A 25,425-nucleotide genomic window follows, 5' to 3' on the forward strand; every position below is an offset into this window, starting at 1 on the left:
AGCAACCTGCACCAGGAATGTGGGCTGTTCAACTTCAAGGCCACCACCAAGCTGGGGAGTGGGAAATGGTAACAGGGTAAGTTAAAATGCTTCAGAACTCTCCTATTGACATTCAACAGTTTTTCTTTTCTTCATTGTTTCCCTGGTTTTGTAATTTATTAGATTCTAGATTTCGGAAAAGGTGGTTTTGATTGTTTTTGGGTGTTTTTTGTTGTTGTTGCTAGCATATTTGTTTCTTTCATGAAGGAATGGAGTGTTTTGGAGTTCTCTACTCTACCATTTTTGCTCTCTCTTTGGGATTCCAATTTGGCTATATTCTATGAGCTATACTTTTTTATATTTCAAGATTAATATCATTTATATCTGTTCTATAATCAGAAAACTTTGTCAGTTGGTAGCATTTAAATTGATAACTGGTAAACAGTATTTAAGTTTCTATAATGTAACTATTTCTTACTTTACAGTTAAGTAGTAAGCTATGATTATATCTCCTTTTCTGCTTCCTAAGCCACTCGAAGAATAGTCGTAGCATCAAATTCAAATGGACCCCTATTCATTATACCTTAAAAGTTGTGCAAACCCATGCCACATATTAGTTTGCCCCATATTTGAGCCATGCCTTTCATATATAGTTTGTTTTTCTTTGGAGTTTCTGATTGCCTTTTTAAAAAATTGAACAAAGAAATTTACTGCTGTTTCTACCTTTCTGATTTCTAGAATCTACTCTTTTTGAAGCCTGTCTCTGTGATCTAATTTAGACTCATCATTTGCTTTTGGGCCATTCTTTACAGATTATTATTTTACATCATATTATTAGCAGCCTTTGATTTTTTCTTGTATTATGTGTCTTTCTTTTATCTTCAAATATTTCTGTCCTCTCAACCTGTCGATGGTAGAGTTCTTCAGATTTTGGTTCTGGGATCTCTTTACACTATCTACTTTCCCCCTAATGATCTCATACATGCCTTTGACTTTGAATACCATTTATATACTGAAGACACAAAAATATATACCTGTTCCTTTATGGTTTACCCACTTAGATAGTGTTTAGGAAAACAAGTCCTTATCACATTGAAATTTAAAAAATATTCTCCCATTTTGTCTTTCTAAAGATTTAACATTTGGCCTTTTATATTTAAGTTTTTATTATACCTGTAATTGATTTTTGTATTTGAGGTTAAGTTCTGATTTGTGTGGGGAGGGGGTTTCCTTCCATAGGAACAACCAGTTACCCTAGTGCTATTTATTGAGTGTTCTTTCCTTTCTCACTGAACTGCAGTGCCACTCTATGAGACTTTCATTGGCAGTGAGAGAAGTAGGTAGGAGAGTCCTTTTACAGATATTCAATTAATGCCCATGTTCAGTCTCACTTCTCACTCGCATCCTCCATCATACTTACCTTAGTTCCTTTCCAGAGTTCCACTGAGCAATTTGGCTGCCATCTTTTCCTTATTTCCAGTGCGTATTTGAGAATACAGCTCTTTTTTACCCTTCCTCATCACTTAACACTTTTTCTTTCTAGCTTCCAGAAATTTGCTGAATTTCTGGAAATCTCCTGCTGCCAATAATCTTCCTCTACTGTGCTTGTTGTTGTTGTAGGTTTACGCCTTTTTGATTACTATTCTTCAGTGGGGTCTTGGAGGAAGAGGTTTTAAGCACATGTACTTAATCTATCTGCTATTTTAATCTGAAAGTACAAAGTAAAGAATTTTAAACATTAGTGATTCTATTACTACATTTTCTGTAAGTCTTCAAAAAAGAAATAAATTTTATCATTTGAGACCCTGAATGATAAAATTTAATTCTTTCTTTTTTTTTTTTTTTAAAAAAAGACGAAGTTTAACTTTTGTTGCCCAGGCTAAAGTGCAATGGCGCGATCTTGGCTCACCGCAACCTCCACCTCCCGGGTTCAAGCAATTTTCCTGCCTCAGCCTCCCGAGTAGCTGGATTATAGGCATGTGCCACCACGCCTGGCTAATTTTGAAATTTTAGTAGAGATGGGGTTTCTCTATGTTGGTCAGGCTGGTCTCAAACTCCCAACCTCAGGTGATCCGCCCACCTCAGCCTCCCAAAGTGCTGGGATTACAGGTGTGAGCCACCATGCTTGGCCAAAATCTAATTATTTCTGAACATAGAAAACTAGTTAGAGGGCCACAAAGTTTTTTTCCTAGTGTTTCAATTTGTTTTGTAACACTACATAAGGTTTTCCATTTTTAATAATCATTTGTATTTATAGTCTTTAGTATTTCATAATGCCAAAAAAGTGAATAATTCTTGGATTACAATGTCTGTAACCTTTGGCTTATGGGTGTGTAACTAAATGCCTGGAAACAAGTGTCCATAAAAAATTATAGACACAAAAAGGGAAATAATTCTCTAAAACTTTGCTATATCCCATTAATGATTTCACTGTTCACTGTACTTGGGAGAGTTCTACAGTAAAATGACATATTTCAAGTTTCTTTTCTCTGGCAGAAATTGGAAAGTACTTGGTGTAATTTTTTTTTGGTTATTATTATTATTTTTTTTGCTTACATTGGATGCATGCAGTGAAGCTGATTTATTTTTGGTCATTTCCTGTCTGTGAACACTGGTATTTTAGCCAACAGTACTATAATAAAATATAATGCATACAGTGAATTTTCACACCTATGAATGTTGTAATAGTAATTCATAAAATAAATTATTATAGGAATCAGCACCACTTATTCATTGGGAAAAGAATCTTCCGAAATATTTTAAGTCTTTCTGTTCAGGCTTGTTACAAAAAGCCTAAAGGTTAAAAGAATAATAAACCTCCTAAATAAAATCTTTTCATCTGGACATTTAAGAGTATGTTCTACATTTAGCCTGGCTTTCAGAATCATTACTTTATATTGCACTGAGTTAATCACCTGTCTTTTCTTAGGGTCCTTCATTGAAAAGGCATAGGATATTTTCCTGACTTATTCTTATGTAAAGATCATATTATGTAAAGTAGAATAGATGAAACTTTGGACTTGAAATTAACCGCTAAAAATCTTGAAGAGAATTCATATTTGATGTCATTCTGCTTGCTGTAATATAATTACTGTTTCAGTTGGAGAATGTAATTGGAAATGCATTGGACTTTATGGAAAAACAAATTTTAAACAGATCCTCCAGAGAAGAATATCAGCTTTCTTAGAGTACAAATTTAGACTAAACAAAGGTAGGAAACTGGGCGTGATGACCAGTTACCCACTCTAGAAATGTGAGTCACACTTAATTCCAGTGTTTCCTTCATTCTCCAATCAACTACTTTCTTACTTTATTTATTCTTAATTATCTGTTAAATCTATGCTCTCTTTTATTAATAATCATGAAAATGTATTGAGCTAAATATGAGGCATAATTTAGAATATTTTTTCAAATCTTCACAACAACTCTGAAGTACATGTATTATGATAATCATTTTACATACAAGGAAACTGAAACTCAAAGAATTAAATAACTCACCCCAAAAGTCATCAGTTATCAATGGCAGATCTAGAATTTGAACTAAGGTCTATCTGATTTTCTTGCCATTGCCATTTCGACTACACCATACTGTTTTTTTGTTCTGCCTGAATCTGGTCTAGTTGACACTTTTGCACTGTTCTTCTTACTCATCCCCTACATTCAGCCTCTCCCTACTATGTCCTCCACACAATTGATTGACTTATCTGTCTGAAGTGGGTCTTTGAGAGCAGAGAGCATATCTTACTCATCTTTGTATCTCCAACACTAGTACCTAGATCCATGCATGATACTTTGGAGATGCTTAAAAACTTGCATTGAATATGACCTCATTATTTTTTTTAATTTAAAACCTTTTTCTGCTTCTGAACCATGCAGGATAAAATCTGACTTTTCGGGCTCATTTCCAGCTCCTACTCCCCTGCATGTTTCAGTGTTCCTGTCCCGTGTTTTAGTGTTCCAGCCATAGAAATACTGTTCAACCCAGCAATCCCATTACTGGGTATATACCCAAAGGAATATAAATCGCTCTATTATAAAGGCACATAAACATGCTGTATGTTCATTGCAGTACTATTGACAATAGCAAAGATATGGAATCAATCTAAATCCCCATCAGTGATAGACTGGATAAAGAAAATGTGGGAGGCCGATGCAGGCAGATCACTTGAGGTCAGGAGTTCAAGACTAGCCTGGCAAACATGGTGAAACCCTGTCTCTACTAAAAATACAAAAAGTAGCTGGGCATTGTGGCACATACCTATAATCCTACCCACTTGAGAGGCAGAGGCACAAGAATCTCTTGAACCCAGGAGACAGAGGTTGCAGTGAGATGAGATTGCGCCACTGCACTCCAGCCTGGGCAACAGAGTGAAACTGTGTCTGAAAAAAAAGAAAAGAAAATGTGGTACGTATGCACCATGGACTACTATGCAGCCATAAAAAAGAATGAGATCACGTTGTTTGCAGGGACATAGATGGAGCTGGAGATACTTGTCCTTAGCAAACTAACATGGAACAGAAAATCAAATACCACATGTTCTCACTTATAAATGGGAGTTAAATGATGATAACATATGGACACACAGAGGAGAATGACACACCAGGGCCTATTGGATGATGGAAGGTGGGAGGAGGAAGAGGATCAGGAAAAATAACTAATGGGTACTAGGCTTAATGCCTGGGTGATGAAATAATCTATACAACAAATCCCCATGACACAGTTTACCTATGTTATAAAACTGTACATATGCCCCTGAACTTAAAAAAAGAAATTATTCTTACATAAATAATCAGGTCCTGAACTGTACAAAGGAAAATCTGTATCCATTTGCACATGTGCCCCTGAACTTAAAGTAATCATTTCTGCACCCTTCTTCATTCTGTTTTCCCAACTTCTGTTCCTGATAAAAATCTGCTATTTATCTCTTGAGGATCAGTTCAAATGCAACCTCCTTTTGAAACTTGACTTTTCCCCTCTAGAAGAATTAGTCATTCCTTTCTCTGTGTGCATATGGTTTAAATATTCATTATGTCACAATAAGCACATTATATTATATTTAATATACATATTCATCGTCCTCTCAACATTCATCCAGTTTGAGAGCTCTTTGAAAGAAAATATATCTTGATTTATTTTTATATCCCCAATGCTTAACACAATATCTGACACATAATAAGCTCTCCACAAAAAACTATTTGTTTAATGAGATACTGAGGTCATTTTAGTTTAAAAATTATATCCCATGTGTTTATTAGGTTGATTGCAGAGTAGGATTAGAGCAGTTATATTTCTGAAACTATCGCCCAGTAAAGATGAGCAATAATTTTGCTAAATCGAAAAACCTTTGTATGATCTCAGTGTTGATTGTTCTTATCAATACAGATGATTTAATGACATGTGTCAGAATTCTTAGCACAGTGTTTTATAGATACTGGGCTTTCAGGACATGTTTGGTAAATGAAAGAATAATTAATTAATTAATATGTGTGTATGTGTAACTAAAAAGATGCAGCCATATCAACTAAGGATACAAGGAAAACTAGAAAAACAATCCCCAAAATATAAATGTTGTTTAGCAAGTGAAGTCATTTTTTATAGAACTCAGAACACACTTTTCCAGAGGAACAAATTTGTAAACATTGACCAGAGTTTAAGGCTAACCTCAAAAGCTTCCTTCAGAAAATAACTGAAATGGGTTAGGTGTTATATGGCCTATTTACTAGGTGCTGTGTTTCCTAGCGAAAAGGATGAGGCTGTCTGCAGCCCAGGAGACTTGCCATTTGTTTTTACCAAATGTGCGTGTGATAGCTATCTAAATTGGAGATTACTTCTGCTTTGTTTTGTAACCATGTCACTGTTTTCCTGAGAGTAGCCTTGTTTATTATGTCACTTATTTCCTCAACAGTTTACTTGACAAGCCCTTTGCACAAAATAAATAATCCCTTTCTGATGACAGACACTTTTTATTGTGTGGAATAAACTTTTAATTATGTAGAAAAAGTAAGGCAAGACACTTCTAAATATATGATGTGGAGCAATATCATTTCTCAAAGGATTTATTGATGTTTTTGGTGCAGAGCTCTGATTCCCCATCATTTTTACATTAAACATTTTTGCTGGTTACTGTGGCCATCAGGCATCCCTATGTCAACTAGCTGTTTTTCTTCCCTTTAGCTTCCTTGTTCATTACATGTCTTTGCCTCACCTGGGTAAACCTTCTTGCTAACCCTTATTCTGTGTCTATATCACTGATGCTGCCCCTTTACAGAAACCATAGCTTATGGTTTGAATATCCTTCTTAAGAACTAATACATACTCATTAAAAACTTCATCACTGTCTCACTTCATTAATTCATCCAAGAAATATGCATTGAGCAGAGCATGTGCTAGGAGCTATACTAGATACTGGATCTACTATACTAAGTGTGACAAAATTCAAGCCCTCTAGGATCACTGTGTTTAGTAAGAGAGATAGATAAGGCAACAAGTAATTGCAGTACAAAGTGGCAAGTATTGTAATAGCAGTATGCACTCTTTTCATCAAGAGTGGCAGTGAAACTGTCCTTTATTCTGTTCCAGTATTGATTATATAACCAACCTTAACGAGCTATAATCTGAATCTGACTCACTGTATCACACAAAGCACAATTTATGGAACTAATTCTCTTTCTAAGATTATCATCTAAGACCATTCATATACTACTACTCACTGGATATTTGATTTTTGTCATACAATAGTATTGTCTTAAGCGTCTGGTAGAAATGAAGCCTTTTTGTATTTTCTTGGTTGCATATTCATTTAAAGTAGACTGATATTATTACTCAGCTTGTTGTTGAATAAACAAATGTGTAGAAGGTTAACTGGTACCTCCAAAATAAGTATGATAAACCAACAGGGTGGGTGCTTTCTTAGTTTTTTCCCTTAGCATCAACATTGTAAAATGTTTGAGGATCTTTAATAATTCATTCAGTATACATTGTTAAAAGCTCATTACTAGGTTTTGGGACCCAAAGATGTAAAAATATGCAATCTCTAGCCTCACTCACTATCTGAAATAACAGGCAAAATTATAAGCATAAAATTATAATATAGTATGAGAAGTGATGTGTACCAGGAGTATACCAGAGACCATAGCAGCACAAATGAGAGCGAGACACTGATTTTAGTAGGGTCAAATAAATACTTAATGAGAGCAGAAATCCCAGAAGGAAAATGCAGAAACAAAAACCATGCTTTGTTTAGTTTTGAGGTTGAGTAAAACAAATAGTTATGTCTGTATTCACAAAGCAGAAAATATGACTTGGATTAAGATATTTCACTTATTCTCTAGCTATCATTTAGGTAACCTTGTGTAAAAAATGTGGCTTCTACCTTGGAAATAATAATTACTAAATTCAGTGCAGTATGAGAAGCATGTATATATAGTGTGTATATCTAATATGATGATCCCTTTTCACCATTTCTTATTTCAAAATGAGGAGGAAATTTTCACTGATTTTACTGATTATAACTGTAGTATATACACTTTAAAATTTGAAAAAACCACTGAAGTATTCAAAAATAGAAAGTCAGAGTTACCCCTTAATATAACCTCTGAGAAATAAACTATTTTTAGCAGTTATTATTTGGTTTATAAACATATTTTTACATGTATGTTTCTTACTGTAGAAATACTAATTTGTAAACTATAATTTTTTTTAGTCAGAAAATTTTATAGATTGGGAAAACCTATTTCTATTGACATGAAAAGATAACCATAATGTAGTAAATGGGTTGTTTTAAAACTAAAGAGAATATTAATTATCTTTCATGGATATAAATAATTTTGGTTTAGAGGTGATCTTTTTTTCATAATATGGCTCTTTTTAAATTAAAATATATGATTAGAATAATACAAAACTTCCAGATAGTCTATTGAAAATTAGTCTTTAATGTTCTGGGTTTAATTACCAAAATAAAAAAAGAATATAAAATTGTGAAGAGATTTTCTAATAGGTCTAATATCTGTTAGATATTCTGCTTGATAAGTATTTTATTTAAAATTTTATTTGGATTTTCCAGGCCTCTAGACTCAGGACTCAACAATGCTTTACAAGGTTTATCTGTCATAGACACATACCTTGTTGAAGTAGATGGGGATACACTTTCCCTGTATGGCTCAGGAGCACTGGAATCTCTGGATAGGAATTGGAGTGTTCAAACGGCAGGAATGATCACAACAGTCTCCTTCACTTTCATAGAATTTGATGAAATCGTCCAAGTGCTTCCCAAACTGAAGATTAAGTTTCCTAATTCTCTGGTAAATATTTCCTTTCAGTGGTATATTTGAATTATTCTTAGTCATGACTTGTGTGTTCGGGCCAAAGACCTGTTTTAACTTTTATTTATGTAGTCTCTATCTGGCAGGAAGATTAAGGTTTTGTGTTGATTTTCTTGAGCTAGGATTTAAATTAGTATTCATAAAATGGCCTTAAAGTTTTATGTTAATATTGGAAATTATATCTTGAAAGAATGATCCTTTATGGGTTAGAAAAAGACTGATATAATTTTATTCAAGTTATAAATTTCTACTTTATAAAGCATTCAGCTTTACCACATAGCCTATGTATTCACCTATTATACCTAGTAATTGTGAGATATATATTTATCATATAATTTTTACAAAAATCCCCTAATAGTGTTGAAAATAATTTTAGTAGCACATTAAAATTACTTTGAGAAACTAGCCTTCCTCATTTATGGTGTCATTGTATTATTTAATATGCATTTGTAGAAACTGTGATTTCTATAATGAGTTCTTTCTTGAGTTTTTGTTGTTGCTGTGTTTTTCTGTTAGCCACGTGACTTCCTCACCTGCCTTTTCAGTGGGGTTTTTTTTTCACTTCATTCTCTCTAAAAAAGATAATTAGGGGTGGAGACAATGTGTTTAGAAGAGAGCATCTAGATTCATATACAGAATGCTTGTGTTAACATTGCAGTTTTAGTGATTTGATTTTTCTGTAGCCAGTATAACTATCCTACACAGTGTTTGCCAAGATACAAGTAATAACAACTAACTAGTTCTCAGAAAAATTGTGGGCCCTGTATTTATAAAGTTCTGAAATTTTCATTTTCAGTCTTTTTAAAAAATTGATTTAGTGTCAGTGTAAAGCATATAAAATCAATAATTCCTGAAAGACTCTGCATTACTTGTTATTTATGTAACTTTAAAGGATGTTTGTTTATAAGTAAGAATGTCACTTATAGAAGGAGTCACCCAGAATTCAATATTGGATGGATTTGGTCAATGGTACATTGACTGAATTAAAGTTCTATAAGTTTAGTACATTCAGTTGTTTTAATGTAATTGAAAACATATTTGCTAAGCCTAAAGTTTACATATTTACTTGGGGAATGATCAGTGAAGCTTTAATGTTAATATTTCAATATGGTTAAACTCAATGTTCTGATCTTTTTTTGTGTTTTATCATTATAGCACCTTAAATTCAAGGAAACAAATCTTGTAATGCTGCAGCAATTTAATGCACTAGCGCAACTCCGTCGTATTGACCAGTTGACAATTGATCCTCAAGGAAATCCAGTTGTCAGTTTTACACTCTGGAAATACTATGTACTGTTTAGGCTAAGCCATTTTAGTATGCAGAAAATAAATGGAACAGAGGTAAGCTAAAAACTAGATGAACTATAGAATAAATATATTCCTTCTTAGGGGAAGTAGTTATTTTAAATGGTTAGGAATTTAAATAACCATGATAGAACATTTGAGGCATATTGGTTCTTAAAAATATATTGACATTTAAAATGTCAAAAACCTAAAAATCTGTTTTAAAACTTCCAAAGCACTAAACAAATTGTGAAAATAAAATAGTAAACAGGTTATACTGAACGGCAAATATTTTACTGTTGTGTGTAAGTATTCAGTGAAATAAAATTGTGGGGTGACAGTTAAAAATAAAAATAAAAGAAACTCTTCTATAAGTAATGTAATCTTTGTATTTCTCAAAGTACTTTGCAGACTGCCTGGTATGCAAGAGGGAATAAGGAAGTAAAACCTAAATGTCAACTAATTAAGGGTATTGTGGTAGAGAAAGGGAAGAATAAAATGGAAAAAAAAAAGCAGGGGGAGGGAAGAAGATGATTTACAAAAAGAAGAGATAAAAGGGAGGAATAAGCCAGGAAGAAAGATAAAAGAAGAGAAAGTAAAAATAAGAGAAAAAGAAAATAAAACAAGCTTATATAAATGTCTAGACTGCTTTGTTAATAGTTGGTAGCAGCTGCCCGTGCCATGACTACCTTGGGGAACTCAGGTCTGGAGCTGAATAGCTGGAAAATTATTAGTGAAAAGTTATTCTTAGATTGATTCTGCTAAGCTTGTCACAAGGTAATCCCCCAGCTACTCAAAAACCATGTTCTTTTTAAATATTAATTTGGAAGAAAAGAGAGCAACTATGCCTCTACCACTACTGAATTTAAATACTCCTCCAACGAAAAAAAATCATCTTTAATATATTAGTCTTATTACAATATCTCTTGAAATTCAGAAGACCTCCTTATTAATAAGATCAACTGTAGTCAACTTTCTGGCACAGTAACTGTATTTTCCTGCAGCTGATACACTACAGATAAATACTTAACTCCAAAAATTCAGCATACTGTGAGGAGACTGTACATCTCTGGATCAATGTACAAGCAGCTATATGAAATGTGCATCAACCATGATATTTCTGTAACCTCAGAATCAGCCATCTACTGAAGATGTCGGGTAAATCTGAATCTTCAGATGACTTTTAGTTTCTCCAGCTAGTTTTCAAGAGGGTTGGATCAGTCTTGTGTACTCACATATACTATTTGGTACTTCCCCAGAGGCAAGGTTGTGAATCCCTGGAAGGACCTAATAATTAGTCCTAAAGATTTCTAAAGTTAGCCAAGACTGGAAATAGAATGGTTATTTTGACTATGGGTGAGTGATTCCCCCTTAATAATGGCCAAACCATTACCCTTATTAACCCCAAATAGTGTATTTACCCAGATATGGATCATTACTAGAAGAATATCTGTTATTATAGAACTTTGAATTAGAAAGGAATAGTATAATTATATAAAGAAGAATTAGAAATAACCAATATAATTTATTCTGATTTAAATTTCTGAAAATGTCAATGCCAGGGATATTTGACACTTTATTAAAATATCTAAAATATATTCCTGTTTGTAAAGTCATCAATCTTATATAGTAATGTTACACTGCATTTCTACTTTTCTGTGTATAAAAAAGAATGATATTGCTTGAGGTAGAATTAAATTGAATTATGAGCATCAAGAAGAAAAGATGGAGTAGTGGCCTGCATTGGCCACTAGGTGACTATATTGGATCAGATACAACTTAGTTATTAGCTAAGGAAGGATTTGAGGGAATAGAAGCCTCCTTAACTATAAAGATCCAGGGAAGAGAAGAGATTTAGTCTAAACTGATTCATATGTATAAGATGTTTGTGAATTATTGGTTTGTTTTTAAGAAAATGCCTGTGAAGAGTATTACAGCTAGTGTTAGGAATGAATTTTCAAAAGATCCAAAATTTAATTATACCAGGGTTTCTCAACCTTGGCTCCGCTGACATTTTGAGCCAGATAATTCTTTGTTCTGGGGGCTGTCCTCTGCATTGTACCATGCTTTAACAGCAACTTGGTCTCTATCCACTAGATGCCAGTCATGTCCAGAAATAACTAAAAGTGTCTCCAGACATTACCAAATGTTCTGTAGGGGGCAAAATGGCTCTTGGCTGGGATCATTTCATTATATAGACAAACCAGCAGTATTTAAAATATAAGCAACCCTATTATATATTAAAGAAAATGTGCCCAGATAGCAATACAGGTGCTGCTTTCAGCTTTTAGTACTTTATTGGTTAATATAAGAATAAGCCCTCATAGGGTATACTTGTGACAAGTTATTCTTTTTGGGGAGAAAGACTGATGTAAATTTAGAATGAACAGGAGCATCCTGGCTAATTCAGTGAAAGTTCCATCTCTCAGGAAGGGACAAAATTACTCCTATAAGAGCAAGGTATGACCAACACCTTGGCTTACCTTTGACACATTATTAAAATGAATCTATTCCATTGACACTTGGGAATTTTTTCCTCAAAATCATTCTACTCCAAGAAGCTATAGGATTTCTGAAAAAAATTACTAAAAATTGAAGTTACCTCAAGTGTAATTCTCAGGAAATACATCTTCTAAACCAGAACTAACTCATTACCTCCGATCAACTTCCATCATCATGAACCACAATTATAAATCTTCATTTTAACTCAAAAAAGAAAAATATCAGTGAAAACTCTTCTCTCTACAGCACAGAAGAATGTGCTTTTGTGGGCTTAAAAGATAATATTTAATCTGGACCTCTCTTTGGGATTATATTAGTTTTATCCAGCTAAGAGGTGGTGTCATTTTTTACCCCTTTCTATCATATCTCTTCAGGTGACACAGAATGATATGATAATGGCTGAAAGGCTCTTTGGAATCCTAGCACATGTAGCATCTTCTGAGTTACCCCAGTATCGTCTGATTTCCATTCTGGGTGATGCCAGGTAACCTTTAATTTTTAAAGTTTTTATAGAATTACTGTTATACTAGAAGAAGAAATAAATCCCATATACCTCTTAACTATGCTAATTATATGTTCCATAAACATGTATGGAACTGGCCCTATTGAAAGTGTTGGGGATATTAAGATAAATAAGATGAAGTCCTTACTCTCCCATGGCTTATAGTCTAACAAGTTAAAGATATACACAAGCAATTAAAATGTAATGTTTCTGGTACTATAAGAGAGGGCCATCAGAGAGACTAACCACATTTTGGAAGAACACTGAGAAAGGCTTCACAAAGGAGACGACATCTTTATCTAGTTCTTTGGGAATCAGTAGGAGTTTTCAGGTAGAGGATATGGGGGAAAGATACATGTAACAGCACAAGTAATTATAAATAGCTCCATATAATTGGAACATGGGATGATTACGAATAAGTGATAGGAAATGAAACTAGAAAGATTGATTGTGATCTGACTTTGAAGAGCTTTCCAATCCATGCCAAGAAAAAATGAAAACTTGTGTTTTGTAATGAAGTACAAGCAATCATATAATTGTATTTACATTCTTGAAAGGCTGCCATTTGAGCAGGTAGAGATTGAGTAGTGAAGATCAATCAAGTAGTTACTCTGTAGTCCAGGAGAGATTATGAAGGCCTGAGCCAAGGCAGCAAGATGGAGAAGAGGAAACCTGACAGAACACACCGACTGACAAGGTACAGCATGGATGAAGAAATAGTCAAGGATGGTTGATCAGCCGTGATTCAGTTACAGATCATACAAGTCACTCTGGTTAGAGTAAGCAAGGAATTAGATCGCTACAAAATCATTGAAAGGGTTGAGGAAGCGGTCTCTAGACTGAGCCTCCGTAGAATCTGGGAGATTCGATGGTATTTCCCAGAATACCATAGAACAAGCCCACAAGGGAAACTGCCACCACTCTGGTCATGGAGCACTTTGCTGCAGTCAAGAACAACAGGAGACTGTTGTCCCAGCTGTGAGCACCAGGATCACACCACTTTAACTGTGCTGGGATCAGGAAGTTCTCTACTTTGCTCCCCAGAATCTGGCTCCAGAACCATGTTACCGTACTATAATTGACACTAACAAAGTGAGTCTTTTGCATGCTACTGCTGCTTCCCCACTTAGCTCACTTCTGAATTCAAATCTTACCCAAGTATATATGATTGATGGAATCTAAATCCTATCTAAAACCCACAAAACCATTCTGAAAAAAAAAAAGCAAAACAAAAAATGAGGGAAGCATTGAATTCAAGAAATTATGTAGAAAGAAATCAGTAAAAATTATAGTTGTCCGAATAAGTATTAATGTATAATGTTAAAAAGATTAAATAACCGGAGATCGATCCAAGATGGCCAATTAGGAGGAAGTCGGGATTGCAGCTCCGAGAGAAGACGCAGAGGGTGAGTGGACGCCGCATTTCCAGACGTATTTTTACTGCCCACAGACCAGGAGATTCACAGGAGGAGGTGCCCCACGGGTCGCCAGTGCCGCTGGTCTGACCGGCGTGGCCACTCGGCCTACGCCCTGGGGCGGGGGACAGTGGCTCGTTGAGCAGATTGAGAAAGACTGAGTCCCCTCTGAGCCAGCAAGGGGAGCTGAAGCAGGAAGTCAAGCCAGGAGATTCCTGGGCAAGGGCGCACCACGAATCTCAGAGCCGCTGCTTCGACTGACGCAGTGGCTCACAGGGCAGCAGATTTTTACTGCCCACGGACCAGGAGATTCACAGATGGAGGAGCTCCACGGGTTGCCAGCGCCACTGGTTGGACCGGCACAGCCGCTCGGTCTGCAACTGGGGCAGTGGACAGCGGCTCCTTGTGCAGAGTGAACAAGACTGGGTCCCCTCTGGACCAGCAAGGGGAGCTGAGGCAGGGAGTCAAGCCAAGAGATTCCCATGCAAAGAGGGTGCCACGGGAAGCACGGCTGAACCCGGGACGGTCCAGCTCAGTGGGGGAGGGGCGTCCCCCACCGGGAAACACCCTGCAGTCCCCAGGGCAATTTGCCGTAACCAAGGTAACCCGCCACTACAGAGACTCCATCACTACAGGGGCGGGCCAACATAGCGGAAGCAGTTCTAACTACACCCATATAAACAGGACTGCAGGGAAGTTCACACGGAAGCTGGGCGGAGCCCACAGCAGCTCAGCGAAGCCTCTGCAGGCTGAGTGTGACTGGGCTGCCACCTTGTGGGTAGGGAAAATGATAGCAAGACAGCGGGAAATCATAAAGCCCTAACTCCCTGGGACAGAACACCTGGGGGGAAGAAAAGGGGGTTTATGAGTTCAGCTGCTGCAGACTTAAAATTACCAAAACCAGAAAGACAGCAACTACAAAGTCGATAGGTGGATAAATCCACAAAGATGGGAAGAAACCAGCGCAAAAAGGATGAAAACACCCAAAACCAGAACACCTCTCCTTCTACAAGGGAGCGCAACTCCTCACCAGCAAGGGAACAAGACTGGATGGAGAATGAGTGTGATGAAATGACAGAATCAGCTTTCAGAAAATGGATAATAAGAAACTTCCATGAGCTAAAAGAACATGTTCTAACCCAATGCAAAGAAACCAAGAACCTTGAAAAAAGACTTGACGAAATGCTAACGAGAATGGACAACTTAGAGAGGAATATGAGTGAATTGATGGAGCTGAAAAACACAACACGAGAACTTCGCGAAGCATGCACAAGTTTCAACAGCCGAATTGACCAAGCAGAAGAAAGGATATCAGAGGTCGAAGATCAACTCAATGAAATAAAACGAGAAGGCAAGATTAGAGAAAACAGGATAAAAAGGAATGAACAAAGTCAACAAGAATTATGGGACTATGTGAAAAGACCTAATCTACGTGTGATAGGTGTACCTGAATGTGACGAAGAGAATGCATCCAAGCTGGAAAATACTCTTCAGGATATTATCCGGGAAAACTTCCCCAACCTAGCAAGGCAGGCCAATATTCAAGTCCAGGAAATACAGAGAACACCACAAAGATATTCCTCTAGAAGAGCAACCCCAAGGCACATAATCATCAGATTCACCAGGGTCGAAATGAAGGAGAAAATACTAAGGGCAGCCAGAGAGAAAGGTCGGGTTACCCATAAAGGGAAGCCCATCAGACTCACAGCAGATCTCTCAGCAGAAACCCTACAGGCCAAAAGAGAGTGGGGGCCGATATTCAACATCCTTAAAGAAAAGAACTTTCAACCCAGAATTTCATATCCAGCCAAACTAAGCTTCATAAGTGAAGGAAAAATAAAATCCTTTGAGAACAAGCAAGTACTCAGAGATTTCATCACCACCAGACCAGCTTTACAAGAACTCCTGAAGGAGGCACTACACATAGAAAAGAACAACCAGTACCAGCCACTCCAAAAACACACGAAATGGTAAAGAGCATCAACACAATGAAGAATCTGCAGCAACCAATGGGAGAAACAGCCAGCTAGCATCAAAATGACAGGATCGAACTCACACTTAACAATATTAACCCTAAATGTAAACGGACTAAATACCCCAATCAAAAGACACAGACTGGCAAATTGGATAAAAAGCCAAAACCCATCAGTGTGCTGTATCCAGGAAACCCACCTCACATGCAAGGATACACAAAGGCTCAAAATAAAGGGATGGAGGAAGATTTACCAAGCAAATGGAGAGCAAAAAAAAGCAGGAGTTGCAATTCTCATCTCTGATAAAATAGACTTTAAAGCAACAAAGATCAAAAGAGACAAAGAAGGACATTACATAACGGTAAAAGGATCAATGCAACAAGAAGAGCTAATGATCCTAAATATATATGCACCTAATACAGGAGCACCCAGATACATAAGGCAAGTTCTTAAAGACTTACAAAGAGACCTAGACTCCCACACAATAATAGTGGGAGACTTCAACACACCATTGTCAATATTAGACAGATCAACGAGACAGAAAATTAACAAGGATATCCAGGATTTGAACTCAGACCTGGAACAAGCAAGCCTAATAGACATATACAGAACTCTCCACCCACCCCAAATCCACAGAATATACATTCTTCTCAGCACCACATCACACCTACTCTAAAATTGACCACATAATTGGAAGTAAATCACTCCTCAGCAAATGCAAAAGAATGGAAACCATAACAAACAGTCTCTCAGACCACAGTGCAATCAAGTTAGAACTCAGAATTCAGAAGTCAACCCAGAACCGCACAGCCTCATGGAAAATGAACAACTTTCTCCTGAATGTTGACTGGATAAACAATGAAATGAAGGCAGAAATAAAGATGTTCTTCGAAACCAACGAGAATGAAGACACCACATACCAGAATCTCTGGGACACATTTAAAGCAGTCTCTAGAGGAAAATATATAGCAATAAGTGCCCACATGAGAAGAAAGGAGAGATCTAAAATTGACACCCTATCATCAAAATTGAAAGAGCTAGAGGAGCAAGATCAAAAAAACTCAAAACCTAGCAGAAGACAAGAAATAACTAAGATCAAAGCAGAATTGAAGGAGATAGAGACACGAAAAACCCTACAAAAAATCAATAAATCCAGGAGCTGGTTTTTTGAAAAGATCAACAAAATAGACAGACCACTAGCCAGACTAATAAAAAAGAAAAGAGAGAATAACCAAATAGATGCAATAAAAAATGATAAAGGGGATATCACCACAGATGCCACAGAAATTCAAACCATCATCAGAGATTATTACAAACAACTCTATGCACATAAACTAGAAAACCTGAAAGAAATGGATAAATTCCTGGACAGTTGCCTCCTCCCAAGCCTAAACCAGGAAGAAGTCGAAACCCTGAATAGACCAATAACAAGGTCTGAAGTCGAGGCAGCAACTAAGAGCCTACCACCCAAAAAAAGCCCAGGTCCAGATGGGTTCACAGCCGAATTCTACCAGACATACAAAGAGGAACTGGTACCATTCCTACTGAAACTATTCCAAATAATCCAAAAAGAGGGAATCCTTCCCAAATCATTTTATGAGACCAACATCATCCTAATACCAAAACCCGGCAGAGACTCAACAAGAAAAGAAAACTACAGGCCAATATCCATGATGAACATAGATGCAAAAATCTTCAATAAAATACTGGCAAGCCGATTGCAACAGCACATCAAAAAGCTTATCCACCATGATCAAGTAGGATTCATCCCGAGGATGCAAGGCTGGTTCAATATACGCAAGTCTATAAATGTAATTCACCACATAAACAGAACCAAAGACAAAAACCACATGATTATCTCAATTGATGCAGAGAAGGCCTTCGACAAAATTCAGCAGCCCTTTATGCTAAAAACTCTCAATAAACTAGGTATAGACGGGACGTATCTCAAAATAATAAAAGCTATTTATGACAAACCGACAGCCAATATCATACTGAATGGGCAAAAACTGGAAGCGTTCCCTTTGAAATCAGGCACTAGACAAGGATGCCCTCTCTCACCACTCCTATTCAATATAGTACTGGAAGTTCTAGCCAGAGCAATCAGGCAAGAAAAAGAAATAAAGGGTATTCAATTAGGAAAGGAGGAAGTCAAATTGTCTCTATTTGCAGACGACATGATTGTATATCTGGAAGACCCCATCATCTCAGCCCAAAATCTCCTGAAACTGATAAGCAACTTCAGCAAAGTCTCAGGATACAAAATCAATGTGCAAAAATCACAAGCATTCCTATACACCAATAACAGACTTAAAGAGAACCAAATCAAGAACAAACTGCCATTCACAATTGCTACAAAGAGAATAAAATACCTAGGAATACAATTAACAAGGAATGTAAAGGACCTCTTCAAGGAGAACTACAAACCACTGCTCAATGAAATAAGAGAGGACACAAACAGATGGAGAAACATTCCATGTTCATGGTTAGGAAGAATTAATATCGTGAAAATGGCCATACTGCCCAAAGTAATTTACAGATTCAATGCTATCCCCATCAAGCTACCAATGACCTTCTTCACAGAACTGGAAAAAACCACCTTAAACTTCATATGGAACCAAAAGAGAGCCCGCATAGCCAAGTCAATTCTAAGCAAAAAGAACAAAGCGGGAGGCATCACACTACCGGACATCAAACTCTACTACAAGGCTACAGTAATCAAAACAGCATGGTACTGGTACCAAAACAGAGATATAGACCAATGGAACAGAACAGAGGCGTCGGAGGCAACACAACATATCTACAACCACCCGATCTTTGACAAACCTGACAAAAACAAGCAATGGGGAAAGGATTCCCTGTTCAATAAGTGGTGTTGGGAAAACTGGCTAGCCATATGCAGAAAGCAGAAACTCAACCCCTTCCTGACACCTTACACTAAAATTGACTCCAGATGGATTAAAGACTTAAACATAAGACCTAACACCATAAAAACACTAGAAGGAAACCTAGGGAAAACCATTCAGGACATAGGCGTAGGCAAGGACTTTATGACCAAAACACCAAAAGCATTGGCAACAAAAGCCAAAATAGACAAATGGGACCTAATCAAACTCCACAGCTTCTGCACGGCAAAAGAAACAGTCAATAGAGTGAATCGGCAACCAACAGAATGGGAAAAAATTTTTGCAGCCTACCCGTCTGACAAAGGGCTGATATCCAGAATTTACAATGAGCTAAAACAGATTTACAAGAAAAAAACAAACAAGCCCATTCAAAAATGGGCGAAGGATATGAACAGATACTTTACAAAAGAAGACATACATGAGGCCAACAAGCATATGAAAAAATGCTCATCATCACTGGTCATTTAGAGAAATGCAAATCAAAACTACATTGAGATACCATCTCACGCCAGTTAGAATGGCGATCATTAAAAAATCTGGAGACAACAGATGCTGGAGAGGATGTGGAGAAATAGGAACACTTTTAAACTGTTGGTGGGAGTGTAAACTAGTTCAACCATTGTGGAAGACAGTGTGGCAATTCCTCAAGGACCTAGAAATAGAAATTCCATTTGACCCAGCAATCCCATTACTGGGCATATATCCCAAGGATTATAAATCGTTCTACTATAAGGACACATGCACACGAATGTTCATTGCAGCACAGTTTACAATAGCAAAGACCTGGAACCCACCCAAATGCCCATCGATGATAGACTGGACAGGAAAAATGTGGCACATATACACCATGGAATATTATGCAGCCATCAAAAACGATGAGTTTGCGTCCTTTGTAGGGACATGGATGAACCTGGAAACCATCATTCTCAGCAAACTGACACAAGAACACAAAATCAAACACCTCATGTTCTCACTCATAGGAGGGTGTTGAACAATGAGAACACATGGACACAGGGAGGGGAGCACTATACACTGGGGTCTGTTGGGGGGAGTTGGGGGGACAGCGGGGGGGGTGGGGTGTTGGGGAGAGATAGCATGGGGAGAAATGCCAGATATAGGTGAAGGGGAGGAAGGCAGCAAATCACATTGCCACGTATGCACCTATGCAACAACCTTGCATGTTTTTCACATGTACCCCAAAACCTAAAATGCAATAAAAAAAAAAAAAAAAAAAAAAGATTAAATAACCTAAAAGTGAAAATCCAAGAAAATCCTAAAAGAATGGAAGTTAAAGTTTACTTTCTTTCCCTGTTTAGGAGACATAATAGGTACTAATTAACAACAAAAATTGATGAAAAAATACACATTTGTGTGTGTTAAAATATTAAGGGCTTTCATTAGAAAAAGATTAGATGGCTAATTTCTGAACTACTAAAAGGAAAAAAGTGATCAACAAAAAGCAGGAAAAAAAAAGCATTTGGGTTATCACCATAAATGTGAATTAAAGTCTTCTATTAGTAGACACTAACTCTCGGCCTGGAGTGGTGGCTCACTTCTTGTAATCCTAGCAGCACTTTGGGAGACCAAGAGGGCAGATCATGAGGTCAGGTGATCGAGACCATCCTGGCTAACGTGGTGAAACCTCATCTCTGTTAAAAATACAAACAATTAGCTGGGGGTGGTGGCACACACCTGTAGTCCCACCTACTTGGTGGGGGCTGAGGCAGGGGAATTGCCTGAACCCAGGAGGCGGAGGTTACAGTGAGCCAATATAGCATCACTGTACTCCAGCCTGTGTGACAGGGTGAGAAAATCTAGGCAATACCATTCAGGGCATAGGCACGAACAAAGATTTCACAACAAAAACATCAAAAGTAATTGCAACAAAAGCAAAAATTGACAAATTGGATCTAATTAAGCCAAGTTTCTGCACAGCAAAAGAAACTATCATCAGTGCAGACAAGGCAACCTACAGAATGGGAGAAAATTTTTGTAATCTATCCCTCTGACACAGGTCTAATATACAGACTCTATAAGGAACTTAAACAAATTTACAATAAAAAAATGAACCCCATCAAAAAGTGGACAAAGGACATAAACAGACACATCTCAAAAGAAGATATTTGTGTAGCCAGCAAACATATGAAAAAAAAAAGTTCAACATCACTGATTATTAGAGAAATGCAAATCAAAACCACAATGAGATAGTATTTCATGCCAGTCAGAATGGCAATTATTAAAAAGTCAAGAAACAACAGATGCTGGCGAGGCTGTGGAGAAATAGGAACACTTTAACACTGTTGGTGGGAATGTAAGTTAGTTCAACCATTGTGGAAGACAGTGTGGCAATTCCTCAAAGACCTGGAACCAGAATTACCATTTGACCCAGCATTCTCATTAGTGGATATATACCCAAAGGAATATAAATCATTCTGTTATAACGTGTATGTGTATGTTTATTGCAGGACTATTCACAATAGCAAAGACATGGAATCAACCCAAATTCCCGTCAGTGATAGACTGGATAAAGAAATTGTAGTATATATACACTATGGAATACTATGCAGTCATAAAAAGAAATGAGGTCATGTCCCTTGCAGGAACATGGGTGGAGATGGAAGCCATTAGCCTCAGCAAACTAACACAGGAACAGAAAACCAAACACCACATGTTCTCACTTATAAGTGGGAGCTGAACAATGAGAACACATGGTCACAGGGAGAGCAACAACACACACTGGGGCCTGTCAGGGTTCAGCAGGAGGGAGAGCATCAGGATAAATAGCTAAGGCATGTGGTTTAATACCTAGGTGATGGGTTGATAGAGGCAGCAAACCATCACAAAACGTTTCCCTATGTAACAAAGCTGCACATCCTGCACAGGTATCCTGAAACTTAAAATAAAATAAATAGAAATAAAGATCTATATGTTATTTACTTTTTTCTTTACAAAGGTTAGAAAATTATACTATGTAACTATCCTATAAGAGGAACCAATTAAGTAAATTGTGACATATATCACAATTGATTTTTATTCATGTATTAAAATTATAATTTTTAATGATATATAAAATACTTATATAGCATTAAGGAAATACGAAGTTGTATATTTCTTATGATCTTAATTTTTTACAAAAATTTATAGAAAAAGTTCACAAGGAAATATGTCAAATGTGAACATTATTAATTTATGAAAACTTATGGATGGTTTTTATCCATTTATTTTTACTTTTCAAATTGTACTTCCTAAAATCTCTGAAATAATTGTGTTACACTTTTAGATCAGAGAAAAATAAAATTTTTAAAAAGTTATATTCCTCTTTTGTTCTCAATCTTCAGTACACAGTTCACAGTCAAGTAATAGTATCATTTATTGACACCCTAAGTGGTGGAAACCAGAAATCCACCCTCATGGAGGATGAATCCTGGCTGATGGCTCTGTAAGTGATACTATGAGCACTGTGTATGTTCCTCTTCATAATCAAATGAGGCTTCTTGTTTCAATATTTAACCTCTGCTAGAATCTTGCCATAATATGCTCACAGTTGGAGGTTTTTGGTTTATGGTTTATTTTGGTTTTGCCTAAACTTAAGCGAAGATCCAATTCCATTTTCTAGCTATGAGTAATATTACCAAGCTGCATAATGGAATTATTAACCATTTGTGTGATTGATAAGTGGTAACTAGCATGTTTTATGGGACATAAAGACTTTGAAAGTTTGACCTACTACACTTTTTGGGTTTTGCACTCTGTAATTAATTTTTGTTGATTTTTATTAAAGGAGAGTTTTTCCATTTTAGAAGTGTTTGAGACATCTTTATGTTGATGATTGGTAGTTATGGAACAGAATAATTGGGGTTGAATAGCTTAATTAGTAGAAAGATTTGGGTACCAAACTGAACTCAAATAAATCATAAACTCAAACTCATTAAAACAAAGTATATGTTCCCCTCTATAGTCAACACAAAATAGACATGTTTTAGTAAGTCTGAGGAGTAACTCTCTGAATCTCTTTACTGTCTTTCTGCAGGAAAAAGCAATTTCGGTATCTGCTAGAATCCAAAGGAAAAAAACCTGGTATTAGCAATGAAGAAAATAATGACAGCAAAAGACTTGTAGGAGAAAATACAAATCGTGCTACATTAAATTATACTACAAGAGACTTTTATAATGAAAAGCTAGAGGTAAAACTACCGTTAAGTTTTGCGATCTAATGCTAGGATATATTCCACATGGCTTGGAATTTGGGGGTTGTACATTTCATCCTCAGTCAGCTAAGATAAGTTATTTTGTTCTGGAATATGTGTCAGCCTTATATACAAAGCCGGGGACAGTAGGCACCAAGGTAATTAGGAAGAAACAGCCCCGAAATGAAGAACCCAGGGTTTCAATACGTTTATTTCAACAGAAAAAAATGTTCAAGAGAAATCTGTACCATAAATCTGTAGCAAAAATCTAGACCAAAATAGGACCAAGAGTCCTGATCTATGTAAGAAATAGAGTATAGGCTTGCTGTGGATACTTAGCCAGCTCATGCCAGATTATCAGAGAACACAGCAGGACCTCCATTTTTGTTCTCCTAACTGGGGCCATTGATGTTTTAATTAATATCTTTCATTCTACACCATTTTCTTATGATTGCTTGATCAAGTAATTTCAACCTGTTCTATTCCCAATATAGCTACTTAGCCAGGAAAATGTGAACTAAACCTTTATGTTTTATGTGGTCAGAGGTTCAGAGTGTTTTGTATAGGGGAAAGCAATGTTACAGTGCTGCAGGAACTATAAAGAAGAAAAATATGTAGTACTTACCTTGATGGAGCTCATAGGAAAGCTGAAGAAACAAGTTATCTAAATAACAATACAGCGTTAAGATCCTTCAAGAGATTTTGAGGGAACAAAGGGGCAAAAGAACAAGAAAGAGAGAAAACACATTTATTGAGCATCTATGACTCATGTGCAAGGCGCTGTATATCCAAATATAAGTATATCTATAGATCTCCTCACGCAGGTTATATGATTGATATATAATAGATATCTTTGAATATCTATATAACTATCTCTAGATATATAGATGTAACATTTAAAGTGTTTATGTGTGGCAGGGCGCAATGTGTATACTGCAGAAGCGAAATGACCAGTCACATGGTTTTCAGATGTTTTTAACAGGTTTGGACCTCTTTATTCAAACCACCATATTGTAGCTGAAAACCCAGTATATCAAAAGAACAGCAGAGCTGCTGTTATTATAGAGGAAAAGTAGGAAGTTCAGACCTTCATTTGAGTTGGGTCTTCTTTTCCTCTTCCATTCCCAATCCTGAAGTGTCTCTTTGGAACCCGTGGGGCTCAAAGTATTACAGCTTGAAAATTACTTGAAAACACATTGCAAGACTATTTTTAATAGCATCCTACAAGATGTTCAGATCCTGCTTTAAGTTCTTCTAGTGCAAAAAGTCGATGTTTCATGACATCGTGGTCTATCACAGAACAACTCTAAATGTGAAAAAGTTCTTCCTGATATTAAGCTTAAATCTGCTTCTTAATAACTTTCACTCAGTGATCCTAGTACCACCTTACATAGTAAAAAGAACAAGTCTCTTTCTTATGAAAATCCTTCAGATACTTGAAGTCAGCTACCTTGTTTCATCTTAGCACTCTGTACATTCATACTTTCATTCATTCAAAAATCATGTATTGAACACCTGTCATACACAACACACTGTGTAATATACTAGGGCTATAAAAAGACACTGTCCTTGCCCTCATGGATCTCACATTCTAATGGAGGAGATAGACATATATACAGATAAGTATAAATCAGTATATCAAGAGAAGAGAGAGATAACTAATCCAGATCAAAGGAGGCTTTTAGAAAAAATGATGCCCAATATGAGGATAAAATATAGCTATATTGCAAAGTGTAAAGAGGCAGTTCTGGCAAATAGCACAGTGTGACTAAGGCATAGAAGTATAAAACATATAGGGAGGGCAAGAACTATAAGCAGGTCGTTGTTGAAGTTCAGAGATTGAGGTAGACAGTGTTAAAAGATGAGACTGGAGAGATAGTAAGAGAACAATGAGAAAGAGATTGAACGTAATCCTTTGGCCAATAGAGGTTTCCTGGTGTTGCCAAAAGAGGAAAATGAAGACCAAGGTGGCAGGATTATGTGTCCTTCTCTTCCTGAATACAGTTGGTTCTATGAGTGAAAAAATTAATATGTATATAGTTGTGTTTGGTATCTATGGGGGATTGGTTTCAGGACCTCCTGCAGATACCAAAATGCAAGGATGCTCCAGTCCCTGATATAAAATGGCATAATACTTGCATATAGCCTGTGCATATCCTCCCATATACTTTAAATCATTTCTAGATTACTTATACTACAATGCAACTGCCGTGTAAATAGCTGTTGTACTGTATTGTTTAGTGAATAATGACAAGAAAAGTCTGTACAGATGTGATTTAAAAAAAAAAAATCTTCAATCTGCAGTTGGTCAAATCCATAGATGCAGAACCCACGGATATGGAGGCCGACTATATT

The 25,425-nt window shown here is 36.6% G+C and overlaps 1 protein-coding gene across 3 annotated transcripts in view; it reads left to right on the forward strand.

Moving 5' to 3' along the window:
* LRRC49 (leucine rich repeat containing 49) overlaps positions 1-25,425 on the forward strand; it is a 139,173-nt gene that overhangs the window by 104,661 nt on the left and 9,087 nt on the right. For all 3 annotated transcript variants that reach the window (XM_012451310.3, XM_012451311.2, XM_064382182.1), the window contains 4 exons: positions 8,043-8,280; positions 9,457-9,642; positions 12,462-12,571; positions 22,914-23,067. In XM_012451310.3, coding sequence (XP_012306733.1) covers positions 8,043-8,280; positions 9,457-9,642; positions 12,462-12,571; positions 22,914-23,067 — 688 coding nt within the window. The remainder of the gene's footprint in view (positions 1-8,042; positions 8,281-9,456; positions 9,643-12,461; positions 12,572-22,913; positions 23,068-25,425) is intronic.

Source organism: Aotus nancymaae, unplaced genomic scaffold, assembly GCF_030222135.1.
Source record: "Aotus nancymaae isolate 86718 unplaced genomic scaffold, 86718_ANA_hifiasm-v0.15.2.pri h1tg000003l, whole genome shotgun sequence".
NCBI classification, from domain to species: domain Eukaryota; kingdom Metazoa; phylum Chordata; class Mammalia; order Primates; family Aotidae; genus Aotus; species Aotus nancymaae.